A 20,549-nucleotide genomic window follows, 5' to 3' on the forward strand; every position below is an offset into this window, starting at 1 on the left:
TGTTTCTTCTACTTCAAAAACAAGCTGAGTACAGATATAAGTGTATAAAAATGTTGAGCTCTAGGGAAGAAAGGTATTATAGGCAATAATGGAGCATGGTGATGACAAAGAGCTATGATTTCACAATTTTTAAAAATTCACTGTCATGATTGGATAGTGGCCATATCATGGTTAGATACTATCATGATTGGTAGGGGGAGAGTCACTCAACTAAAGGGGAAAGGGGGTAATCATTTAGGAAAAGTGAGTGATTGTGACCACAACAGCGAAGCACAAACATGCACGGCTTCAATCTTTCCAATGGATGAACTCAGCTAGACTAGCATGACAGGCACACGCCTGGCTTATAGACTCCTGGTTTGGGAACAAACACACTTTCCACCTTCCTTCATTTCTCCCCGCCTTTCTTCTCTTCCTCCTTTCCTCTGCCCCTTCCTTCCAACCATTCAGAAACTTTATACCAAGGACTTCTATGGACACAGACCTCAAGATACTTCCAAATCTAGTTATTTAAACAAATGACTAAAGCTCATAATCAATAAAGGTGCTTTCTCACTGCAATGCCACTAGACTCCTCGTGGGTGTTCCCAGAGAGGCTCTGGAAGGGACATGGAAAGAGAGGGCAGAGCTGTCAAGGCCTGAACCAAGAGACACATCAGCCAATCAGGGGCCATCTCTTTTTAAGTGTTTCCTTTTATGTATTTGTTCTTCTTCCTCGATCCTCTGTTTTTCCAATTGGCAAGAAAGGAGGGAAAGTCATATACTGATTGCTGATCAGAGTGAATATTTTTCATTTACTATTCATTAAGCCTATATATTTATTTCTTAGGAAAGTAAATCCTAACGGGGACAGAAATGGATGAGTACAGGCCGAAGGACACGTTAGGAGGATGTTAACAAGGGCAAGATGAAGAAGAACCAAACTAAGACAAACTAGTAGAACTGTTTCCACGTAGGAAGACAATTCTATTCTGAAATGCCATGTGAAAAAACATGATTTTGGAATAAAAAGTTACGTTCTGTCTGTGTACGATTAAAGTAAAAAATATTTCAAACCATAGAATGTAGAAACCCATGATCCCAAGCCAGTCATTCTCTCCACACCAAATTAGAAGCTGAATTATACATACATCTATACAATGGTAATAATTACAGCTTGAATTTTTTTAATGTATCTCTGTTCCAAGAATTGTGCTAGGTGCCTTACAAACATGTAAGGCCCTGGCAACAAGGAAGGTGTTGTTGTGCCCACTTTGAAAGGAGAAACTAGACTCTGGCAAGTTATATAACATATTCAGGTCACATGATCAGTAAGACACAGAGAGGCAGGACCCAAACACTGGTCTGTCTGCCTCCAGAGTCTGTGTTTATTAGATTATGCTCTGCTGTCTCCATGTTTATCTTTTGAAGTGTTCACTTGCATTCCTTTTTACTTCTAGGAATGCTGGTTGAAAGGGAAAGGAAACAACAGGAAAAGCAACAGCATGGAGGGTGGGGAGGTAGGTTCACAAAAGGCATGGAAGGAGGAAGATGAAAAAATCCACACCACTCTCTATACCACAGACCTCGCTTTAGGGGGAAATAAATGTTACAGCTGCTGCATTTAATACATTCATTCACTTTATGCTCCTTACTGGTGCCATAAAAAGAGATACTAAGAAGAGCGGAGCAGGACCTAGGAGCTGCTGCCTCTAAAGGACCCGAGTGCAGCACTGTTGACAGCTCAGCCCCTCTGACCATGGGAAAGGCTGGCCTGGATGCCCGTGGCCATCAATGACTGCCCATGACGGGGCAAGCTGGATTCCTCTTAGCCCAGCACATAGGGGCCTCAGCCTCGAAGCCTGCTCACATCTCCTGATCCCCAGTCTTTTTCTTTGTCTCATCCTCCCATCCTCCCATCCTGACCGCAATCCAACCAAACATCAGAATGGATGGGACTCATCTGAATTATATTAGCCAACTGTATTACGCTATTTACATTTTTGAAACATGGTATCGTGAGATCACTCCAGTAAAATTTTCCTTAAAAATAGTTTTATTCTCTAATCCATTTTTATTGGTTAGAAGCAAAACAAAATGGATCATATATTTAAAAGCAGAGGGAAGAAAAAAAGACATAGCATTCTAGAAATGTCTAGCAAGCAAATACCCTAGGAATATTTATTCAAGTGGTTACCCTGGGATATCCGAGGAGAAACGTGAAAGCAATTTTCTTGGCTATCATCACTTTAATATGAAATGTAAACCCCAAATACGACCATAGGCACATTCCTTTAACTTGGCCAAAGTACAGTCATGTTTCAGGAGCATGGATGAGGCTCTTACCTGGCATAACCATGGTCTGCGGAGCCACTGCATCCGTACTTAAGCAGAGACGTCCACCTTTGGCTAATCGATCGCAGAGCAAAGTGATATGCTTCTTCAATCGGCTTGTGTCTTTGGGGATACTCAACTGGCTGCTGAGGTTCAGAGCCTGCTCCTTTGAACTCTTCGACAGGCAGGTCTTCAAGAGGTGGGAAATAGCAGCATCCACCGTTTCTTCCCAGCCCTGGATACAAAAGCCAATCATGAATTTATGCAAAGATGAAAAATGAGCAAAGTATGCACTTTACTATTAACCAGGTAATTAGATTATGAGTGTTTATGTCCCAGTGTTGGGGACTTTCTAAAAGCTTAGTGTCCAGAATATTCCAGACCAGTCTGGCTTTACATTCTAGCTCTGTCAGCTGTTGGACCTTGAGCATGTTACTTAATTCCTCTCAGCCTTGTCCTCAGCCAAGTGAGGATACCAATAATCTGCACCTTCAAGAATTGGGGCGATAAGTGACATGGTCTGAGAGGAGCTTTCAGCCCTATGCCGGGCATGAGAAACATTATCATCGCAAGTATAAGCATGTTTGATGATCCACAGAGGATTATAGTTCATTGTGCTGCTCAGGAGAACTGGCCAGAACAGGCAGAAACTGGGGGAAACCCTGATGTCTCTTTCAGCTATTGGTCCCATAGCCTTGGGGCTGCAGGCAGAAACCAGAAGAGCTTTGTCAAGAGGGATTTTCAGAGACACAAACCTATCCAGTCCCACTTCCCTGCCCAGGGAAGTGACACAAAGTGAGGAAGTGAGCCATGTAGCTCCTTTTGCTGGGACGAGTGTAGCTGTGCCGCAGTGCAGACCGCAAGGAGAGCAGTCATCTCAGCACTGTGAAGGCTGCAATTCCAAGAATGTGGATGGGGGGTAGGGGCACCAGCACTGGCAGGACAGGCAGAAGGAAGCATTAGCCTCAGGTAGGTTCAGGTAATAAAGGAATGAGGGGGTTAGGGGTTGGCTTATATTCTCGCATTGGACATCACCGGCGGTCCCAGAGATAACTGGGTATGGCTTTCATGGAGTCTGGAGATCCTAAGCAGCAAAATTGAAAAGTGTGAGTGAAATCTGGGTATTATTGCCAATGTCATTGTACCCAGAGGCTGCTAAGACCTAGAACATCATGGGCTAGACAATCAAAGTGAAATTATCAAGGTTGACACTGAAACAACCACCTTCAGAGAATACTGCAGAATAGTCCAAGCTCCCCATACAAGGGGTGAGAAACCTGAGACTCAGGGAGAGCCCCTGGACAACTTGACTGTTGGTCCTACTCCATCCTCAACCTTATCAGCTGAGCCACCTTTCAAATATCCAAATCAGATTACATTATTCCTAAACTTCAACTCCTAAAGCCAAATGCTCAGTTTAGCATATAAAGCACTTTCTGCTCCAGCTCCTGCTCCATTTTATTCTCCTCTTGTCCACCTGCACCCGCACTCTCCCCCTGGTCTCTACACATGCACAGCCTCCCTGCTACACTGCCCTATCTCTACTCTTTACCTGGCTAACTCCTACTTATGACTCAGCTCAGGCACTGCCATCCAAGGGTCACATTCATGGGCCCTCTCCAGAATTCTGAGACCTCATGCACCGAGTTCCATCACTGGACTCCCCACCTGTGCTGAGGCATGTCTGGTTTCCCCACCATGGTGCCTGGAGATCTCCATACTCCTAGTACTATGTTTGGTCAAGAAATGGTTCGCTGGACTGAGAGCTAGTGAGATGGTGAACTAGGATCTTAGCATTGGGAGGACTATGGTGATATTTGGTCCAGTCTCCTGGGACATCCCCCAGAATACAACAGCAAAAACAGCAACCATATGCCTAGGTCTGGCTGTCTTCAAGATTCAAAGTTACTACTTTTTGAGGCAACTCACTCTTTTCAGGGACATGTGTAACCAGCAGAAAGCTATTCCTAAACGCAGCCAAAATCGGCCCCATCGGCCCTTATTCTACCTTCTAGAGCCATGCAGAATAAATCTAACCTCTCTTCTACATGGCAGCCCTTTCTATCTGTGAAGACAGCAACTTTGTATCCTCTTCTCCAGGATAAACATCCCCAGTTCCTCCAGCTCTTCCTTATATAAACATGGTTTCAAGTTTTCTCTCCATCCTGACCACTTGTCTTTGAATGAGCTCCAATTTTAAACATTTAAACATTTATACAGCAAACTAGAGAACCCCAAACTGACCCTAAGACACCAGGCCGGGGATAGGAGTGCAGGGTGGAAAAAGCCATCCCTCTCATTTATTGGGAATTCTCCCTGCCATCCTGGCCTCTGGTCACCTCTGCTCTCTTGGCAGTTGCACCACACTCTTGATCCACAATGAGCAAACAGATGTTTAAGCCCCAAGCCTTTTCCACACTCATCACACATCTTCCTTTTAGGCTTGAGTAGTTGGTTCCTTAGACCAAAGGGCAGACTCTGTATATATCTACCAGAGAACTTCCCACTGATTGCTCCAAGGAACTAGACCTAGGCTATGGCCCTGCTGTCTGCTGCCTGCATTCCCCAGTGGCTTCTCAGTCCTCTGCTTTCATGTTTCACCTGCTTGTGTGGGGAGGCTTCTGTTCGCCATGCTATTCCCCAATGCCTTGATGTACCAGTGTGAGGCTCCAGTTCTAGGAGGAAGCTTTTCAAGTTCAAAGCCTTGGCGCTGTACCTCCTCCTGAATGAAGTCAACTGAGCTTTGTTTTTTGCTGTCCAGAGACCAGACAGCTCTAGCTGAGTTTCTGATTTCTCTGTTCCACCTGCCCTACTATCTCCACTGATCACTGTACCTAAATAACAGTATAAGCAAGTGGCTTTTCAGAAACTGTGAAAAGCAGAAAGTTTGACCAAGTCTGTAATGTTAATTTCCTGGGCTATCAACCGAAGTAACCAAGGGGAAAAAATAAACTAAAAGATTATTTTCATGTCATCTACAAATTAAAATAACCAAGTTGAAGATAATTGCCCCAGGGTTTCTGGGGTTTTATATAACCTCATTCATCTCAACTGCCTCTTCACTGTATGACCTTAGTTAACTCACTTAATCTCTGTAGGGTACACCCGAAGTCTCCGTAAAACAGCAACAACACTGTTTGCCATGCCAACCTTACATGAATGATAAGGCACTCAAATGTTAAGCAGAAGATACTACAGAGTAAGCATATATTCAGCCCTACTTTTTAAAAATCAGAATCTGTAAATACACCATTGAAATCCAATGTGCAAAGTAACATCTTTAAACTTTTATTCAAACTAATTATAAGCTTCTGCAAACTTATGTTTATAATAGAAATACTACTACATCCTTAAAGGTAGTAGTATAAGGAAAAACCACAAAATGCCATGGTAGCATTTATTACCAAAGGTGCACACAGTTAACTCTAAAGGAGAGAGGAGAGGTAAAGAGAGAGAGAGAGACCTGTGTAAAGAAACAAATGGAGATTGTGTAGCCATGGCACAGGTTTCAGTTGGGAAGACTCTCAGAAATGGCCTGTCTTACGTGATACATTTGGAGGTAAAAACCCTCTAGATCACATTCATTTATCTGAAAAAAAAATTACATCAAAGAGAAATAAATTTCTTCTTGAATAGCTGTGAAGGGTTCACAATAAAAAGTCTGATATTTGTGGTATGTATGACTTATCCACAGAGCCTTATTGTTACTATTCCTTTGTATTGTATTGTATCACATTATAATTAACTAAGATAAGCTAAAAATAATCACGTGAAAGGCCACTGTAAACCTAGGTACAAATAAAACATTATTTAGTTGTAAATTATATATTTTGGAGGAAATAAGAATTTTTCAGGATTTATATAGGTTCAGATTATTTCCAAAGAATAGATATTTATTCAGTGAATCTTCCTTTGCAAAGTAGGACTTGAAATATTGAGTTATTTACCTTTGAAAAATAAAATATCTCTTTGAACCTAAAACAAAATAAAATAAAATTTAAAAAATGAAATCAGACAGTTCTATTGCAGCTTAGCAGGTTAAAAACCCAGCTAGTATCCATGAGGATACAGGTTCAATTCCTGTCCTTGTTCAGTGGGTTAAGGATCCAGGGTCGCCGTAAGCTGTGATATAGGTCATAGATGTGGCTCGGATCCTGCATTGCTGTGGCTGTGGCATAGGCTGGCAGCTGCAGCTCCAATTTGATCCCTAGACAGGAACTTTCATACACTGCAAGTGCAGCCCTAAAAAGAAAAAAGAAAAAAAAAGATATCAAGCTATGAGGCCTACATGGCATCTTAATGAGTTTAAAATTATGTTCAATTTTTTTTTATAAAATAAAGCAAAATGAAAAAAATCAGCTTCAACTTTTTTAACCCATCACTAACAAAATGAAGCATTCCCTAATATCACCCTTTCTTTATTTTAAATTAAGGGATTTTTTTGGACTTATGAAGTTCTTTTTTTTCTTGTCAAGATTCAAAATATGTAAAATCTAATTCATATTTTAACCAAAAGTAGAATGGGGTACCAGGCTTATCAACACAGCTTAATGAAAAAGCACATTGCTTCGGATGAAAATCTAAAGCCTTTTTGACAAATGGAAGTTAAGCAATCTTCATGGAGTTTAGCAGCAGTATAAGCAGAAAGCAAAAGGTTGCTCCAAACCAACCTACCTGATCCTTTTTTTTTTTTTTTTTCAGTTATGTTTTGCTAAGAAATTTGCATTTGGCCTGTATTCCCATTCTGACCCCAATGCTTTAGACAGAGGATGGAACCCAAAGTAGATTACATGAACTATCATGAAACTTAATCCTGAATAGCCATATTCAATTTTAAAGCAAAACAAAACATTAATGATGCTCCACCTCGCCAATCATCTTGACTAAGCACTAAAGTTTGCCTTGGGCAAAAGCTTCCATGTATTATTCAGGAACATCTTATAAAAATATAATATTGGGGAATTCCCATCGTGGCACAGCAGAAACAAATTCGACTAGGAACCATGAGGTTGTGGGCTCGATCCCTGGCCTTGCTCAGTGGGTGAAGGATCTGGCGTTGCTGTGGCTGTGGCGTAGGCTGGTGACTACAGCTCCTATTAGACCCCTAGCCTGGGAACCTCCACATGCTGCGGGTACGGCCCAAAACCAAAAGACTGAAAAAAAAAAGTGAATAGGCAACCCACAGGATGGGAGAAAATCTTTACAAACAACAAAACAGACAAGGGCCTAATCTCCAAAATATACAAACACCTCATAAACTCAACAACAAAAAAAACCAAACAACCCAACTGAAAAATAGGCAGAAAATCTAAATAGACATCTCTCCAAAGAAGACATAAGGATGGTCAGTAGGCACATGAAAAAATCCTCATCATCACTAATTATTAGGCAAAACTACAATGAGGTATCACCTTATAACAGTCAGAATAACAGTCAAAAAGTCTACAAACAATAAATTGTGGAGAGGGTGTGTAGAAAAGGGAACCATCCTACACTGTTGATGGAATGTAAATTTGTGCAATCACTATGGGGGATAGTATGGAGGCTCCTTAAAAAACTAAATATTGAACTATTGTTATGAACCAGCAATCCCACTCCTGGGCAAATATCTGAAAAAAAAAAAAAAAGCAGTAATTTGAAAAGATACATGCACCCTAATGTTCATTGCAGAGCTATATTCACAATAGCCAAGACATGGAAGCACCCTAAATGTCCATCAACAGAGGAATGGAAAAGGAAGACATGGTACATCTATACAATGGAATATTATTCAGCTCTAAAAAAAGAATGAAATAATGCCATTTGTAGCAACATGAATGGAGCTAGAGATTACCACTCTGAGTGAAGTAAGTCAAAGAAAAACAAATATCATATGAATATCACTTATATGTGGAATCTAATAAAAATAATACAAAAGAATTTATTTATAAAACAGAAACAAACTCACAGATTTCAAAATCAAGCTTACGGTTACCATAGGTGAAACCATTGGGCGGGGAGGGAAGAACTGGGAGGGTGGGAATAACATATACACACTACAGTATAAAATAAATCATTAGCGAGACCCTACTGTACAGCACCGGAAAATCTACCCAATAGTTTGTAATAACCTATATGGGAAAAAAGAATGGATATATTAAATTTTTTTAAAAAAAGAATAATCTGTCAGGAGTTTCCTGGTGGCCTAGCATTAAGGATTCAGTGTTGCTCAGGTTTGATTGACCCCTGGTCCGGGAACTTCTTCTGCATGCCGTGGGCAGAGGAAAAAAAAAACAAAAAACAAACAAACAAACAAAAGAACAAAAAAAAACCCAATAATAATCTGTTAAATATTTTAAATTATTCGAGGTAGAAAGGTCTCTGCACTTGTCTACACAATGAAGTACCTTCCCATCAGCTTTGTGCAAAAATCAGTTACACAGTTTGAGTTCATTTTAGTGCTATGTGAAACAAACAAGTAGAGTGAATTTGTTAGCATTTTCTAGTATAGAATCCAGCATAGGTACACATAATACAAAATATAAATTACACTTATCCCTGTTAAAGTAGTCGTACTGGAGAAGACTAAAACTTGTATGATCACTCATCATCATTGAGTCAGGTTGCTTATTTCTGTGAGGCTCCTCAGTTTGGGTTCAAAACTGGCCTCTTGCTATTTTCTAGCTACAAGACCTTGGGCATATTTCCTTCTTTGTAAATTGGAACAATAGTCATGAGACAAGGATGTGGGTGCAAGTAGTTTATCTGACAGCTGACCAAGAGATGCCAGTGGGAAGTGGGTGAAAGGGGAATTGGGGAGAAGACAATAAACTGCTAGGCTGTGAGCACTTACCACTGCAGCAACTGGTGCCATCCTGCTGACTGCTCTAGGAGGTGGAGTGTAATGTACATCAGACTTTCCCAATTGGAAGGATGAGGCAGTTGGGGTATGAATTTACCAACCCCTGTCAGTCATCGACCCAATGCAGTGGCTGCACAGCTTCTGCCAAACAGGGAGGGTCCTCAGGCAGAAAAACTGCAGGTGGGAGGTAAGGAGATACGGGTGGAGCAGAAACAGCATCTGTTACAACCCCGAACTTCAAAGGGACATAGTGAGGATAAAAAAGGGTTATGTATGCAGAGTCCGTGGCCTGCATAACGCATAATACATCTCAATAAAAATTAGTTTCCTTAGGAGTACCCGTCGTGGCTCAGTGGTTAACGAATCCGACTAGGAACCATGAGGTTGTGGGTTCGATCCCTGGCTTTGCTCAGTGGGTTAAGAATCTGGCATTGCCATGAGCTTCGGTGTAGGTCGCAGACGCAGCTTGGATCCCACGTTGCTGTGGCTGTGGCGTAGGCCCGTGGCTACAGCTCCGATTGGACCCCTAGCCTGGGAACCTCCATATGCCGTGGAAGCGGCCAAAAAATGGTAAAAAGACAAAAAAAAAAAAAGTTAGTTTAATTAGATTTCTTTGAATTTGAGGGGAAGGCCCATCTCTTGTGTGTGTGTATGAGTGTGTATGTGCACATATATGTGCTGTGTGTTTATTTAATTTCTCTCGATTTCTCTATAAAACAAGGATATCTTCTAATTAGTGAAGTTTATTGGATTTGGTTCTGAGATGGCAAAAAATTATATAGGATGTTTATGACTGTGACTGTAGAGCCAGTGGGTGAGAAAACAACTAATACCTACAACTGACTACTGACATAAAACTACAAAAATTAGGTTTTACTTCATAGGAAACTGGAAAAGTTTCCCTACTCTAAATGCAGACAGTGAAGCATATTCCTGCTGACAATATCAGTGATGTCATCCACACAGTCTTGTTCCCTGTGGCAGGAGAGAGACCTGCGTTCCTGCTGTCCTCATCAATGGCATATCAGGGAAAGTGAACCCGGATTTCATAATCATGTTATGCAATCTGCCAGATTCAGAGTTATAACTACCTCCATTATTCAACCTTCATTACTTCTCACAGTTTTATTTGTGGCTTTCTCTGCAAAAAAATAACAATGGTTAAGATTTTTCCTACTTATATGAAATCTGCCTCTGGTCAAAGACGCCTGCTCCAAGACGGTATGCCAAGGCACTGCCTTTTTTTGTAATGTCCTGCCCCCAGTTCAAACCACTCACTAATTCCCTGTAACTAAAAAAATGACTATAATTAAAATCTTTTACAGTGTGTTTAAAATTGTGTTCCATCAATTCTAGGACTCCCCCCACCCTGCCACACACACACACACACACACACACACACATTTTAACATCTCTGAAATTGACTGTGTCAAACTCAGTGTCATCTGACAACTGCCAGCTTCCAGGCTCCAGTCATGCTATTGCTGTCAGTGCCTGTGTGTGCACACATCTGTCTTAGCTGTCCATATCATGTCACTTCAACCGACAGATGTGCCATGGCCATAGTCTCCTGTCAAATGGATTATCATTCAAAATAGCTTTAAATTCTCCTTTGAAAAGACACATGCACTGCATGTTCATTGCAGCACCATTCACAATACCCAAGACATGGAAACAACCCAAATATCCATCAACGATGGTTGGATTAGGAAGACATGGTATATATACACAATGGATTACTACTCAGCCATATAAAAGAACAAATGATGCCATTTGCAGCAACATGGATGGAACCAGAGACTCTCATACTGAGTGAAGTAAGTCAGAAAGAGAAAGACAAATACCATATGATATCACTTATATCTGGAATCTAATATTTGACATAAATGAATCTTTCCACAGAAAAGGAAATCATGGACTTGGAGAATAGACTTGTGGTCGCCAAGGGGGAGGGGGAAGGAGTGGGATGGACTGGGAGCTTGGGGTTAATAGATGCAAACTATTGCCTTTGGAATGGATTAGCAATGAGAACCTGCTGTGTAGCACTGAGAACTATGTCTGGTCACTTATGCTGGAGCATAATAATGTGAGAAAAAAGAATGTATACATGTATGTGTAACTGGGTCACCATGCTGTATAATAGAAAAAAATTGTATTGGGGAAATAACAAAAAAAATTTTTAATTAAAAAAATAAAATTACACTATGATTCATCATTAAAAAAGTTCTGTGCACAGAAAGGCATGGAAGAGAATAGTTGGAAGTATAAAATTGAAATTAATGAAGTGAATATTCATAATGGAAGAATGACAGTAATTCCATATGCTCTTGCAAAGCAAAAGCTAAATGCTTTCTAGGACATAAAACAAGAAGATACAGAGAGGAGGAATGTATTATGTTTTATTACCTAAATACATGCACACAGACTATTAGCCTATGTCAAATAACACAAGTGAAGTAGGAGAAATTGCCAAATCCCTGGAATAGATGTGGTTTGATTAATTAGTGTGCCACACAGGACTACTGTTAAAGAAGTAGACATCCATTTGCCTAAAACTTCTCGTTAGTTCTGAACAGAAGCTGCTTAACTTGCAGCAACATATGATTGGACAAAGGGAAAAATGACGCTTTGAGCTTAGTCAAAAAGGAAAATTTTTAGAATGGACACCAGGGGCTCAGGAAAAAAAAAATCATAAAGGCAACAATGGCACACTCTTAAGGCTGCGTTAAAATGCTTTGTGGCACATGGGACAATGCTGTGTACAAAAACATGGAGAGGAATAACCTGTAGATGAAAGGGGACTAAAGAGAATCAAACCGTGAAGATGAAGAAGTTTTAGGAATAGCTCAACCAATTTATATTGCTTAAATCTTTCCTCTTATTCAGGCTCAAGAGTAAGATGTGATAAAATTTATGTCTAAGGAAGTCTAAAAGAGCTCTTTAAATAATTATTTAAAACTTTTAAGTGATTTAAAAAAACCACTATGTCATAGTTTAATTGGCAGTGGTTTTTTTCTAAGTGATCTATAAAATAACGCTGTCACTTGCAATGGATGACATCCTAGTGCTGAAATACAGTAGTAATAAGAGCTGCTAATTCTTGGAGACTCTATATGCCCAGCACCACATCTGGCACTTTATGTACATCACGTCAATTAGTCCTCATATGAAACTTAAGAGGTTTATAAAAGTCCTATAACATCTGCACACCTTTGACAGGTAGTTTCCAAATGAGGTCACACGTGTCATATTTTTTAAAGTACAGTTTAGCCCTTCTGTTGTAGTGTTAGTAGTAGCAGTAGTGGTAATAGTGGTGGCGCTGGTGACAGTGGTATTCTGGTCTTCCAGCTGACAGACAACAAAACCCTAAATCTGAAAATGATGGTGAAGACACCCAAGGGAGGCTCAGTATATGGTCTAGTTCACTGAAACAAAACCAGTAATGTAATTTTCTTACTTTGCATAAGAAGTAGGATTTGGATAGGTACAATTGAAGAAGAGGAACCTTATTACGCACATTTTTTTCAATGTTTATTGCGTTTAAGTAAATCATGCATAGTAGGCAATAGCCAAACCTAATGAAAGCCAGATTATGCTTTTATTAATGAAAAAAATAATACCTGAAATGTAGAAAGAAATTCCATGTGTAACAGCTCCTCAGATGCTGGCATGGCCCTTCTCCCAACCTGTGTGAAAGGCAGTGAGCCTCTGGTTCCAAGCACCTCTGAACTGGCAGATACCTCACTCCGCACAAACTATGTTTTCCATCAAACTCTGGGCATGCCTTCATGAGAAAGGCAATGGAGAGCCAAGCTCACTCACTTTCTGACTCTCACGTTCTTCCTCTGTACCATTTGTTTACTGGGCCAGTAGGGATATAAAGTAAAAGTAAGGTGAAATCAATCCGGGTGGTCATTCTCATTTCTCTTCCAAGCGAAACCAGTCCTTGAAGTCTGATCTTGTTCACCAAGGTACAGATAAGGAAACCAATCCTTAGAGAGTTCCATAAGTTGGCCAAGGACACTCAGCTAGTTAAGGATTTGTTCTAAAAGGGATGTGAACCTCAATTCTACGTAATATTCTATTATGATTCTACATAATATTCTATATATATTCTACATAATATTCTATTATTGATTACCACTGTTTTTATTTTCCAACTATTAGCAAGCATTCAATATTTCCTAATTATAACTATAAGCATTATGGTACCAAATAGATTTAGTTTACTATTTTCAGTGCATTAACTTAGATTATAGGTGCCCAAGTGTTGGATTAGTTTTATGACCTATATTTTCCCAGAGGACTTTCTGGAAAGATTAGATCAGAAATAGCTGCGTGTACCTATTCGACTACATGTATGTTAGCACTATTTATGACCAAATTTGACTAAATCAATATAGGTGAAATTATTTGCACTTGCATATATTCATCAATGACAAGATTCAAAATTTTTATGTTAACTGATCTGAATGAAAGGATATGTGAATGAATATATTCATATCTGTGTGTAGTGGTCTGGCTATCAATCTACCTATATCTTTGACCCTCTGTACAGGAAAGAACAAATTTTCTCTTATAGAACTCCCCTCCAGATTTGGGGTTGCTTGCCAAAAAAGGGGGTGCAAAATGGAAATAGAATACTTCCTTTAAAAAAAGTTTTGTAAAAGCTACACAGTTGTTGGAGGAGAATCTATAATCATGTGAAACATTATGAAAATAAATGAGGTATCAAGCAGTCCCAAGATACTTATATCCAACTATATGCTTAATTTAAGGTTTAATTCTGTTGGGATATAAAAGAATCTGTCCTTAAATTCATTAGAACACAAGACAAGCATATAGACAATTTTAGAGTACATAATGAGAGCTAAATTATGTCATACCCCCAAGGGAAACTCTCAAGAAGATGAAAGCCAGAATAAATAGGGACGAAATGAAAATTGATCTGCCTCTTTAAGAAGGTAGTTAGAGGGGTAAAGAGAGGATACTATTTTAGGTGAAAAAAAAAAAGCTCTATTACCCCTGCCTTGATGGAAAGAAGTTGTGTACCCATGGAAAGTCAGCTTTCCCAGAACGAAGTGGGGGAAGCTAGCAAGTTGCAGAAAAAGAGTTTTAGAAAGAAGACGTAGTGGAGCCAAGTGACTGAGAGTCCTGAATGCCTGGCACTGGAATCCACACTGAACCTGGGCAAAGGGAGCCATGGAAAATATGTAAGCAGATGTGTGGCTGGAGAGCAGTGGACTGAGTCCCGCAGAGATGTGCAGGACACCCAATGCAGAAACACGCATAGAAAGGCTACTTCAAATACCACCACAAAGCCAGGTAGGATAACAGCTAGCCAAGGGGTTTTCTCAGAAACATTTCCAAATGAACAACAGCAGGTCAGGGTGAGTGACAAAACCTGGAGCTGCCGCTCTGCGTGTGCTTGCAACACAGCGGTAGCACTGGTTTTAGAGGAAAGAGTCACCAACTTCCATGTGTACGTTTCTAAAAGAATGCAATGTCCCTGAAATGGCAATATCATCTCTTTGTAATTAGTAGACGCCAACTAGGTAAAGATATTTTAAAGAAACGGAACTAATGTAAATACACTTCTAGCCAGGAATCAAGTTGGAAATATTATGAGGATGATGCTGATCGTTATTTTCCTCACTGTGGTAGTATGATTTTTTACTTATTTATTTACATTTAAATCACAGGTTATTTCCCAAAGGATTTCAGGTGGCAAACAATGAGAGTGGAGCTTCAGTTAATCAGTTCTTTGTTGATTTATTTTATCTCTTTATTTTTAAAACCATGACTCATATTAAATGTGTCCATTTAAAGCACTGTTTCATATTTGATATATGTAAGGAAAGTTTTAAAAATTACACATCACCACTTGGACACTGTATTCTACTTGGCTCCTATTTTGATGTCTTTCAACTATTTCAGTTTTTAAAACAGCAAGCAGGTCATCAGAAAAGGTCTGAGGAGTTCCCGTCGTGACGCAGTGGTTAACGAATCCGACTAGGAACCATGAGGTTGCGGGTTCGGTCCCTGCCCTTGCTCAGTGGGTTAACCATCCAGCGTTGCCGTGTGCTGTGGTGTAGGTTGCAGACGCGGCTCGGACCCCGCATTGCTGTGGCTCTGACCTAGGCCGGTGGCTACAGCTCTGATTCGACCCCTAGCCTGGGAACCTCCATATGCCGCAGGAGCGGCCCAAGAAATAGCAAAAAAAAAAAAGGGGTCTGAGATACATTATATTCAACTCCAGTGAGGTAGCGTATTATATTACATAACACCAGTTGCATCTAACTAGCAACAACAGAGTATGTGGCCATTATGAACATAAAACTAATTCTTACATGTTTATCTTGCTGGCTAAGATCATGGGAACTACCAAAATATTTACTTTCTGTACTATGTTCCCATAGACAGTTATAATTGTGATGATACTTTAGCAGTCGTAAAGGCAGGCTTGATACTGACACCAGACTTCCTCCTTTTGTTTGTCTTTTAAGAAGAGGTCATTAATAACAGTAATGATTAGCCATCTCAATCACCACTCAATCTAGACAGGAGGCACAATGGCGCTTACATCAAATCTGACCTGTGACGTAGGAGACGTTAAGCCTTGTAAGTGAGCCTTGATAAGTCCCTCCACACAATAGGATTTCCTATTATAAACATCTGTTTTCTCACATGAACCATGTTGAAAACGTTAAAAATAAGTTTCTCTTTCCATGTCAGTTTGTAAAAGGAATAATCAATCAAAAAGTTAAGGCTGAAGGTCCAAATCTCCTCCCCTACTGATGTGAATTTCCATCTTCACTTTCCCAGGGGACTTAAAAGTTCAATACTAGGGAAAGTAACTATTAAACCGTAAAGAACACAATAATGCCTTTCTTTTTCAAAATTAGATAACACTACTAAAGATGTTCAATGCACTTTGAAAGAAAAGAAACTCAGGCAAGATGCTGTGCGATGACCCAATACTCCTTCCAACTGCAGGACTATATGAGTAATAAGGTCCCCAGACAGTGCACTGTTGCTCTTTTCTTTAGAGATTCTGCTGGAATCAAGTGCAACACATGAATGTTTAGAGCGGAATAAGCTGGAGGCAGCCATTGGGAAATGTCAATACTGCTCCTCCTCGCTTTCTTGCCATCTGCTGGACTTCATCTTAAAGAATCTTAGTCATCCAAGCCATTTACTAGGAAAATGAGAAGCAGATCTGTATAGAGATTGGAAAGGGCAAAGAGGATTTATCCACATAGCAATTCCAAGTGATAGCAACTACCCGTTTTCAAAAGGATCCGGAGGCCATGTGCAGGCTTGACAGGAAAGAGTTCATAATGATTATAACCCCTACCAAGGCCATGTGAAGCAGGAAGAGTAGCCCCTACACAGACTCCTGCTTCTCTTTTGTGTTAATGCACACATCCCCTAGAGAAGTTTCTTGTTCCTGGGAGAATATCCAGTTATTGTGCACACAACAAGGCTGATCCAGAATGCCAGACATAAGGGCTGCTAATGCAAACACCATGACACAACTTAATGTCAGTAACCCGCCCTGTTTTCATCAATTTGTTTAAATGTGCTGAAGTTACTAACTCAATTGACAAAACCCCTTTCTTCTTAATGACTGAAAGTTCTATGTAATAGAAACTTCTGCAATGATGGAAAGGTTCTGTATCCACAACTGTCCAAGGTGGTAGCTGCTCACCAAATGCAGCTATTAAGCAGTTGAAATATAGCAAATGTGACTGAGAAACTAACATTTTAATTTTATCTCATTTTAATTTACTTACATTTCAATTTAAATAGCCACATATGGCAAGTTGCTACCATATTAGACAGACAATATGTTTACAGCTGAATATGACTAGAATATGTTTGCTTGCAATGTTGAAGTAAATCCAGAAGGATGGGTGGTACTAGTCTGTTTGGTTGACTGAGGTATGCTAAATGCCTAGACTATTGCCTGAAACATAGCAGCTACTCAATAAGAGATTTTTTTTCTTCTCTTAGGCCAATCCTGAGATATGTATAGTTTTGTAGATTTTGGCTTCTATACATCATCAGGGGAGGGAGATGTGTGTAATATCACAATTAAACACTCTTAGACTCAAACCAGTTACACTGACATAAGCAGAGATGGTATTTTTAGTAGAGCTTCAAGTAGATAGAGGATTAAGTAGAGGCACATTTAAATTCTGCACTGAGGATTCAAATACTCTGAAATATCCTCAGCCACTAACCTGAAAATTAAGAAGACAACTCATTTTAGAATTTCCCTCTCAGGTATTCTAATAAAAAATTATTTTAGGCAAAACTTCTCCATTGTCACAAGAAAAGAGAATAGTACCTTATTAACAAATCCACAGATGGAACTGAGTTTAAAAGCTCTTTCTGGAGGATACTTCATGTTTTTCTTAAAGCAAAAGGGAATACCCCTACAAAAACACATTTGGCATATATAACTTTCAGCACCTTAAAAAAAATCAGGTATAATAGTCTGCAACACCAGAATTTATTTGCCCCCCAAAAGTATTGAGAAGTGGCAAAAAATGGAAAAGTATTACTAAAGAGATAGGTCAAATAAAACAACGATGAACTCTGTTCCAAATGGGATGGTATTTTTTAATACTGATAACATAGTGTTAAAAATACTGCTTTTCATTAACAATAATAAATTCTTAATATTTTTGCTTTGTGAATATGAGGCTATTAAGAAAATGCTCCAGAGTCAACTATGGTAGTTAGCCTGCCTTGAGACACATGCCATTTCAATACCAGTATGACAAACCATTCTGCATTACTGTTTGAACCATAAACAAAACATCTTCTGAACACTTTCTCTTACCTCTCAATACTGCAGGGACATCTGACCTTGAACTGAGAGTCTCTTCTGAAAATGCTGCCCACATGTCTAAAGTTCTCCCCTCCTACTTGTGCTCTGCCATCCACCCTCAACCAAACTGTCTAAATTACATTCAGATTTTTGTGGTATCATAATAACTTCAATATGGGATATATTTTCAACATTCTGGTCAGAGACTCCTTTCTTCCCTGCCTCACCCTCCTTCCAAGTTATTTCAGGTTTGCATATTTCATTTTCACATCTCAGCGGGATACCCATCACATAACATTTATTTGTGAGGTCTAAAGGCATAATATGGGAGATTGTGAACTAGCATGTCAAAACCACATACTGCATGCGTACATCTTAAAGAATGAAAAAGGATCCTTTTTTTCTCAAGATATATAAGCTGTCTCAACAGTATAAGTCCAAAGTGAATACCACAACCTAATTAAAGATGAACAGCATAACAAGCAGTATTAAAATGTCTTTTTTGATTCATTCTTCTCCAAGTTATGTTTTTATCAAATTCCTGTCTCATTAATGACTTCAATAGTCGTAATGAGTACACACACCTTCTAATCTCACCAAATTCAGAAGAGAGTTGAAGTAATTTTCCCTTACATGTTTTGGGAAGTACGACAGCAGAGAATACAGAGGCCAAGTAAAAGAGGGCCTTGAGAAGATGTTAAAGCCACCCACCTGCCTTCAGGGATGAGCATACTTACATACTCCCAGCAAATGAGGCTGTTTTTAAAGATCTTTGGAGTCGGAAATACCACAATCTCTCTTGGGACTCAATTCCTACATTTGAGAATGTTTATTTCTAGGAAATTCTTCCTTTGGGTCTAACTGTGCCTCAGGGCCAGCCTCAGGAGCATGTGAGCTGTGTGACTGCACAGGGCCCTAGGCTCTGTTTAATGCTTTGTGGGCACCATCTTGAAATTTTTAATAATTTTACCTTTTAAATTGTGTTTTATAAATGAAGTTTGATGAGACAATAAAGCATGTGGAAAAGGGAAAACATGTGCAATATATATGCACTCCCCTTCTCTCCCCCTTTTCACACACAGCCCCATGAGCTCAGAATTCCTGTGGCCCCAGGATGAGTGGGAGTTCATGGAGACTCAGAGTAAGCACGAGGAAGGCCTGTTCCGTCTAGACTGATTCAGCGAAGGAAATGACAGCCCTGAGAGGCTTTTCATTTGAACCAGATCTTGTTTTGAATGAAGAAAGAAGGCAATAGATTCAAACAGAAATGCTAAGGAAACCCACTAGACGCCTGTAACTTCCCTATATGATCCAACCCCTTACACTGAAAATAACAAGGAAAGGGAAATAGAGTGATACCGAGCTCCTTTTCCTTCAGTCCTTCCTTACTCAGAGGGAAGCTGAAAGTAGAGTGTTAGTAGATGAGCACAGGTTGCATGGATGAGCAACAAAATACAAACTGCATCACTATGGTAACTCTTTAAATTTTTCTTTGTTTAGAACAATGTAAGTAAATAGCAAACAAAAACACCATGATGAGAGACTGAAAAAATTTAAAAGTTATGCTTTTAGTACCAATTTTAACAGCACTTTAGCATTTTTTTTTTTTTTTTTTTTTTACTTTTCTGAACAAAGGATCTGCATTTTCATTTTGTACTGGGCCCCATAAATTATACAGTTGGCCCTGCTGTGCTTCCTCATGCTCCAGATTGGATCCACCACATCTATTCTGCCAAGCCACCTCCCGTTAGCTTTCACCCTTATCTCCATTCATTCACCCAACAAACACTGACTGCGCTATGATCAGGCATTATGCCAGGCATTGGGAATTATAAAATCAGTAAGAAATACTTCCTGCCCTCAAGTATAGTCCAGGAGACAAATCACCATGAAAAGGTAGTAATATCTACCTTTCATGGCTTTAGTAAGAACTATAAATAATATACATAAAGTGTATAAATCACTTCTAATGATTACCACTCTACTCAATTATCTTATTTAATTCTTATTAAAAACATATTGGGCCATTCTGACTGGTGTGAGGTGGTACCTCGTGGTAGTTTTGATTTGCCTTTCTCTAATAATCAGGGATGTTGAGCATTTTTTCAGGTGCTTATTGGCCATCTGTATATATTCCTTGGAAAAATGTCTATTCAGGTCTTTTGCCCATTTTTCCATTGGGTTGTTGGCTTTTTTGCTGTTGAGCTGTATAAGTCGTTTATATGTTTTAGAGATGAAGCCCTTGTCAGTTGCATCATTTGAAACTACTTTCTCCCATTCTGTAAGTTGTATTTTTGTTTTCTTTTTGGTTTCCTTTGCTGTGCAAAAGCTTGTCAGTTTGATTAGGTCCCATTGGATTATTTTTGCTTTTATTTCTGTTGCTTTAAGAGACTGACCTGAGAAAACATTTGTAAGGTTAATGTTAGAGAATGTTTTGCCTATGTTCTCTTCCAGGAGTTTGATGGTGTCTTGTCTTACATTTAAGTCTTTAAGCCATTTTGAGTTTATTTTTGTGCATGGTGTGAGAGTGTGTTCTAGTTTCATTGCTTTGCATGC

At 39.5% G+C, this 20,549-nt stretch overlaps 1 protein-coding gene across 30 annotated transcripts in view; it reads right to left on the reverse strand.

Annotated features, from left to right (window-relative positions):
- BBS9 (Bardet-Biedl syndrome 9) overlaps positions 1-20,549 on the reverse strand; it is a 444,711-nt gene that overhangs the window by 53,762 nt on the left and 370,400 nt on the right. For 21 of the 30 annotated variants that reach the window (XR_014834269.1, XR_014834283.1, XR_014834268.1 and 18 more), the window contains one exon: positions 2,326-2,548. Coding sequence is in view for 13 of the 30 variants with exons in the window: in XM_085005856.1 (XP_084861982.1) it covers positions 2,326-2,548 (223 nt within the window). In the remaining 17 variants the exon portion in view is untranslated. Of the gene's footprint in view, positions 1-2,325; positions 2,549-9,145; positions 9,329-20,549 lie in introns of all 30 variants that reach the window. The other 9 variants (XR_014834275.1, XR_014834274.1, XR_014834284.1 and 6 more) reach the window with 1 other exon arrangement.

The sequence above is a fragment of the Sus scrofa genome, chromosome 18 (assembly GCF_054392235.1).
Source record: "Sus scrofa isolate SSC_HxYL_T2T_F1_AM1 chromosome 18, Sscrofa_HxYL_maternal_Yorkshire_Landrace_v2.0, whole genome shotgun sequence".
Taxonomy (NCBI): Eukaryota; Metazoa; Chordata; class Mammalia; order Artiodactyla; family Suidae; genus Sus; species Sus scrofa.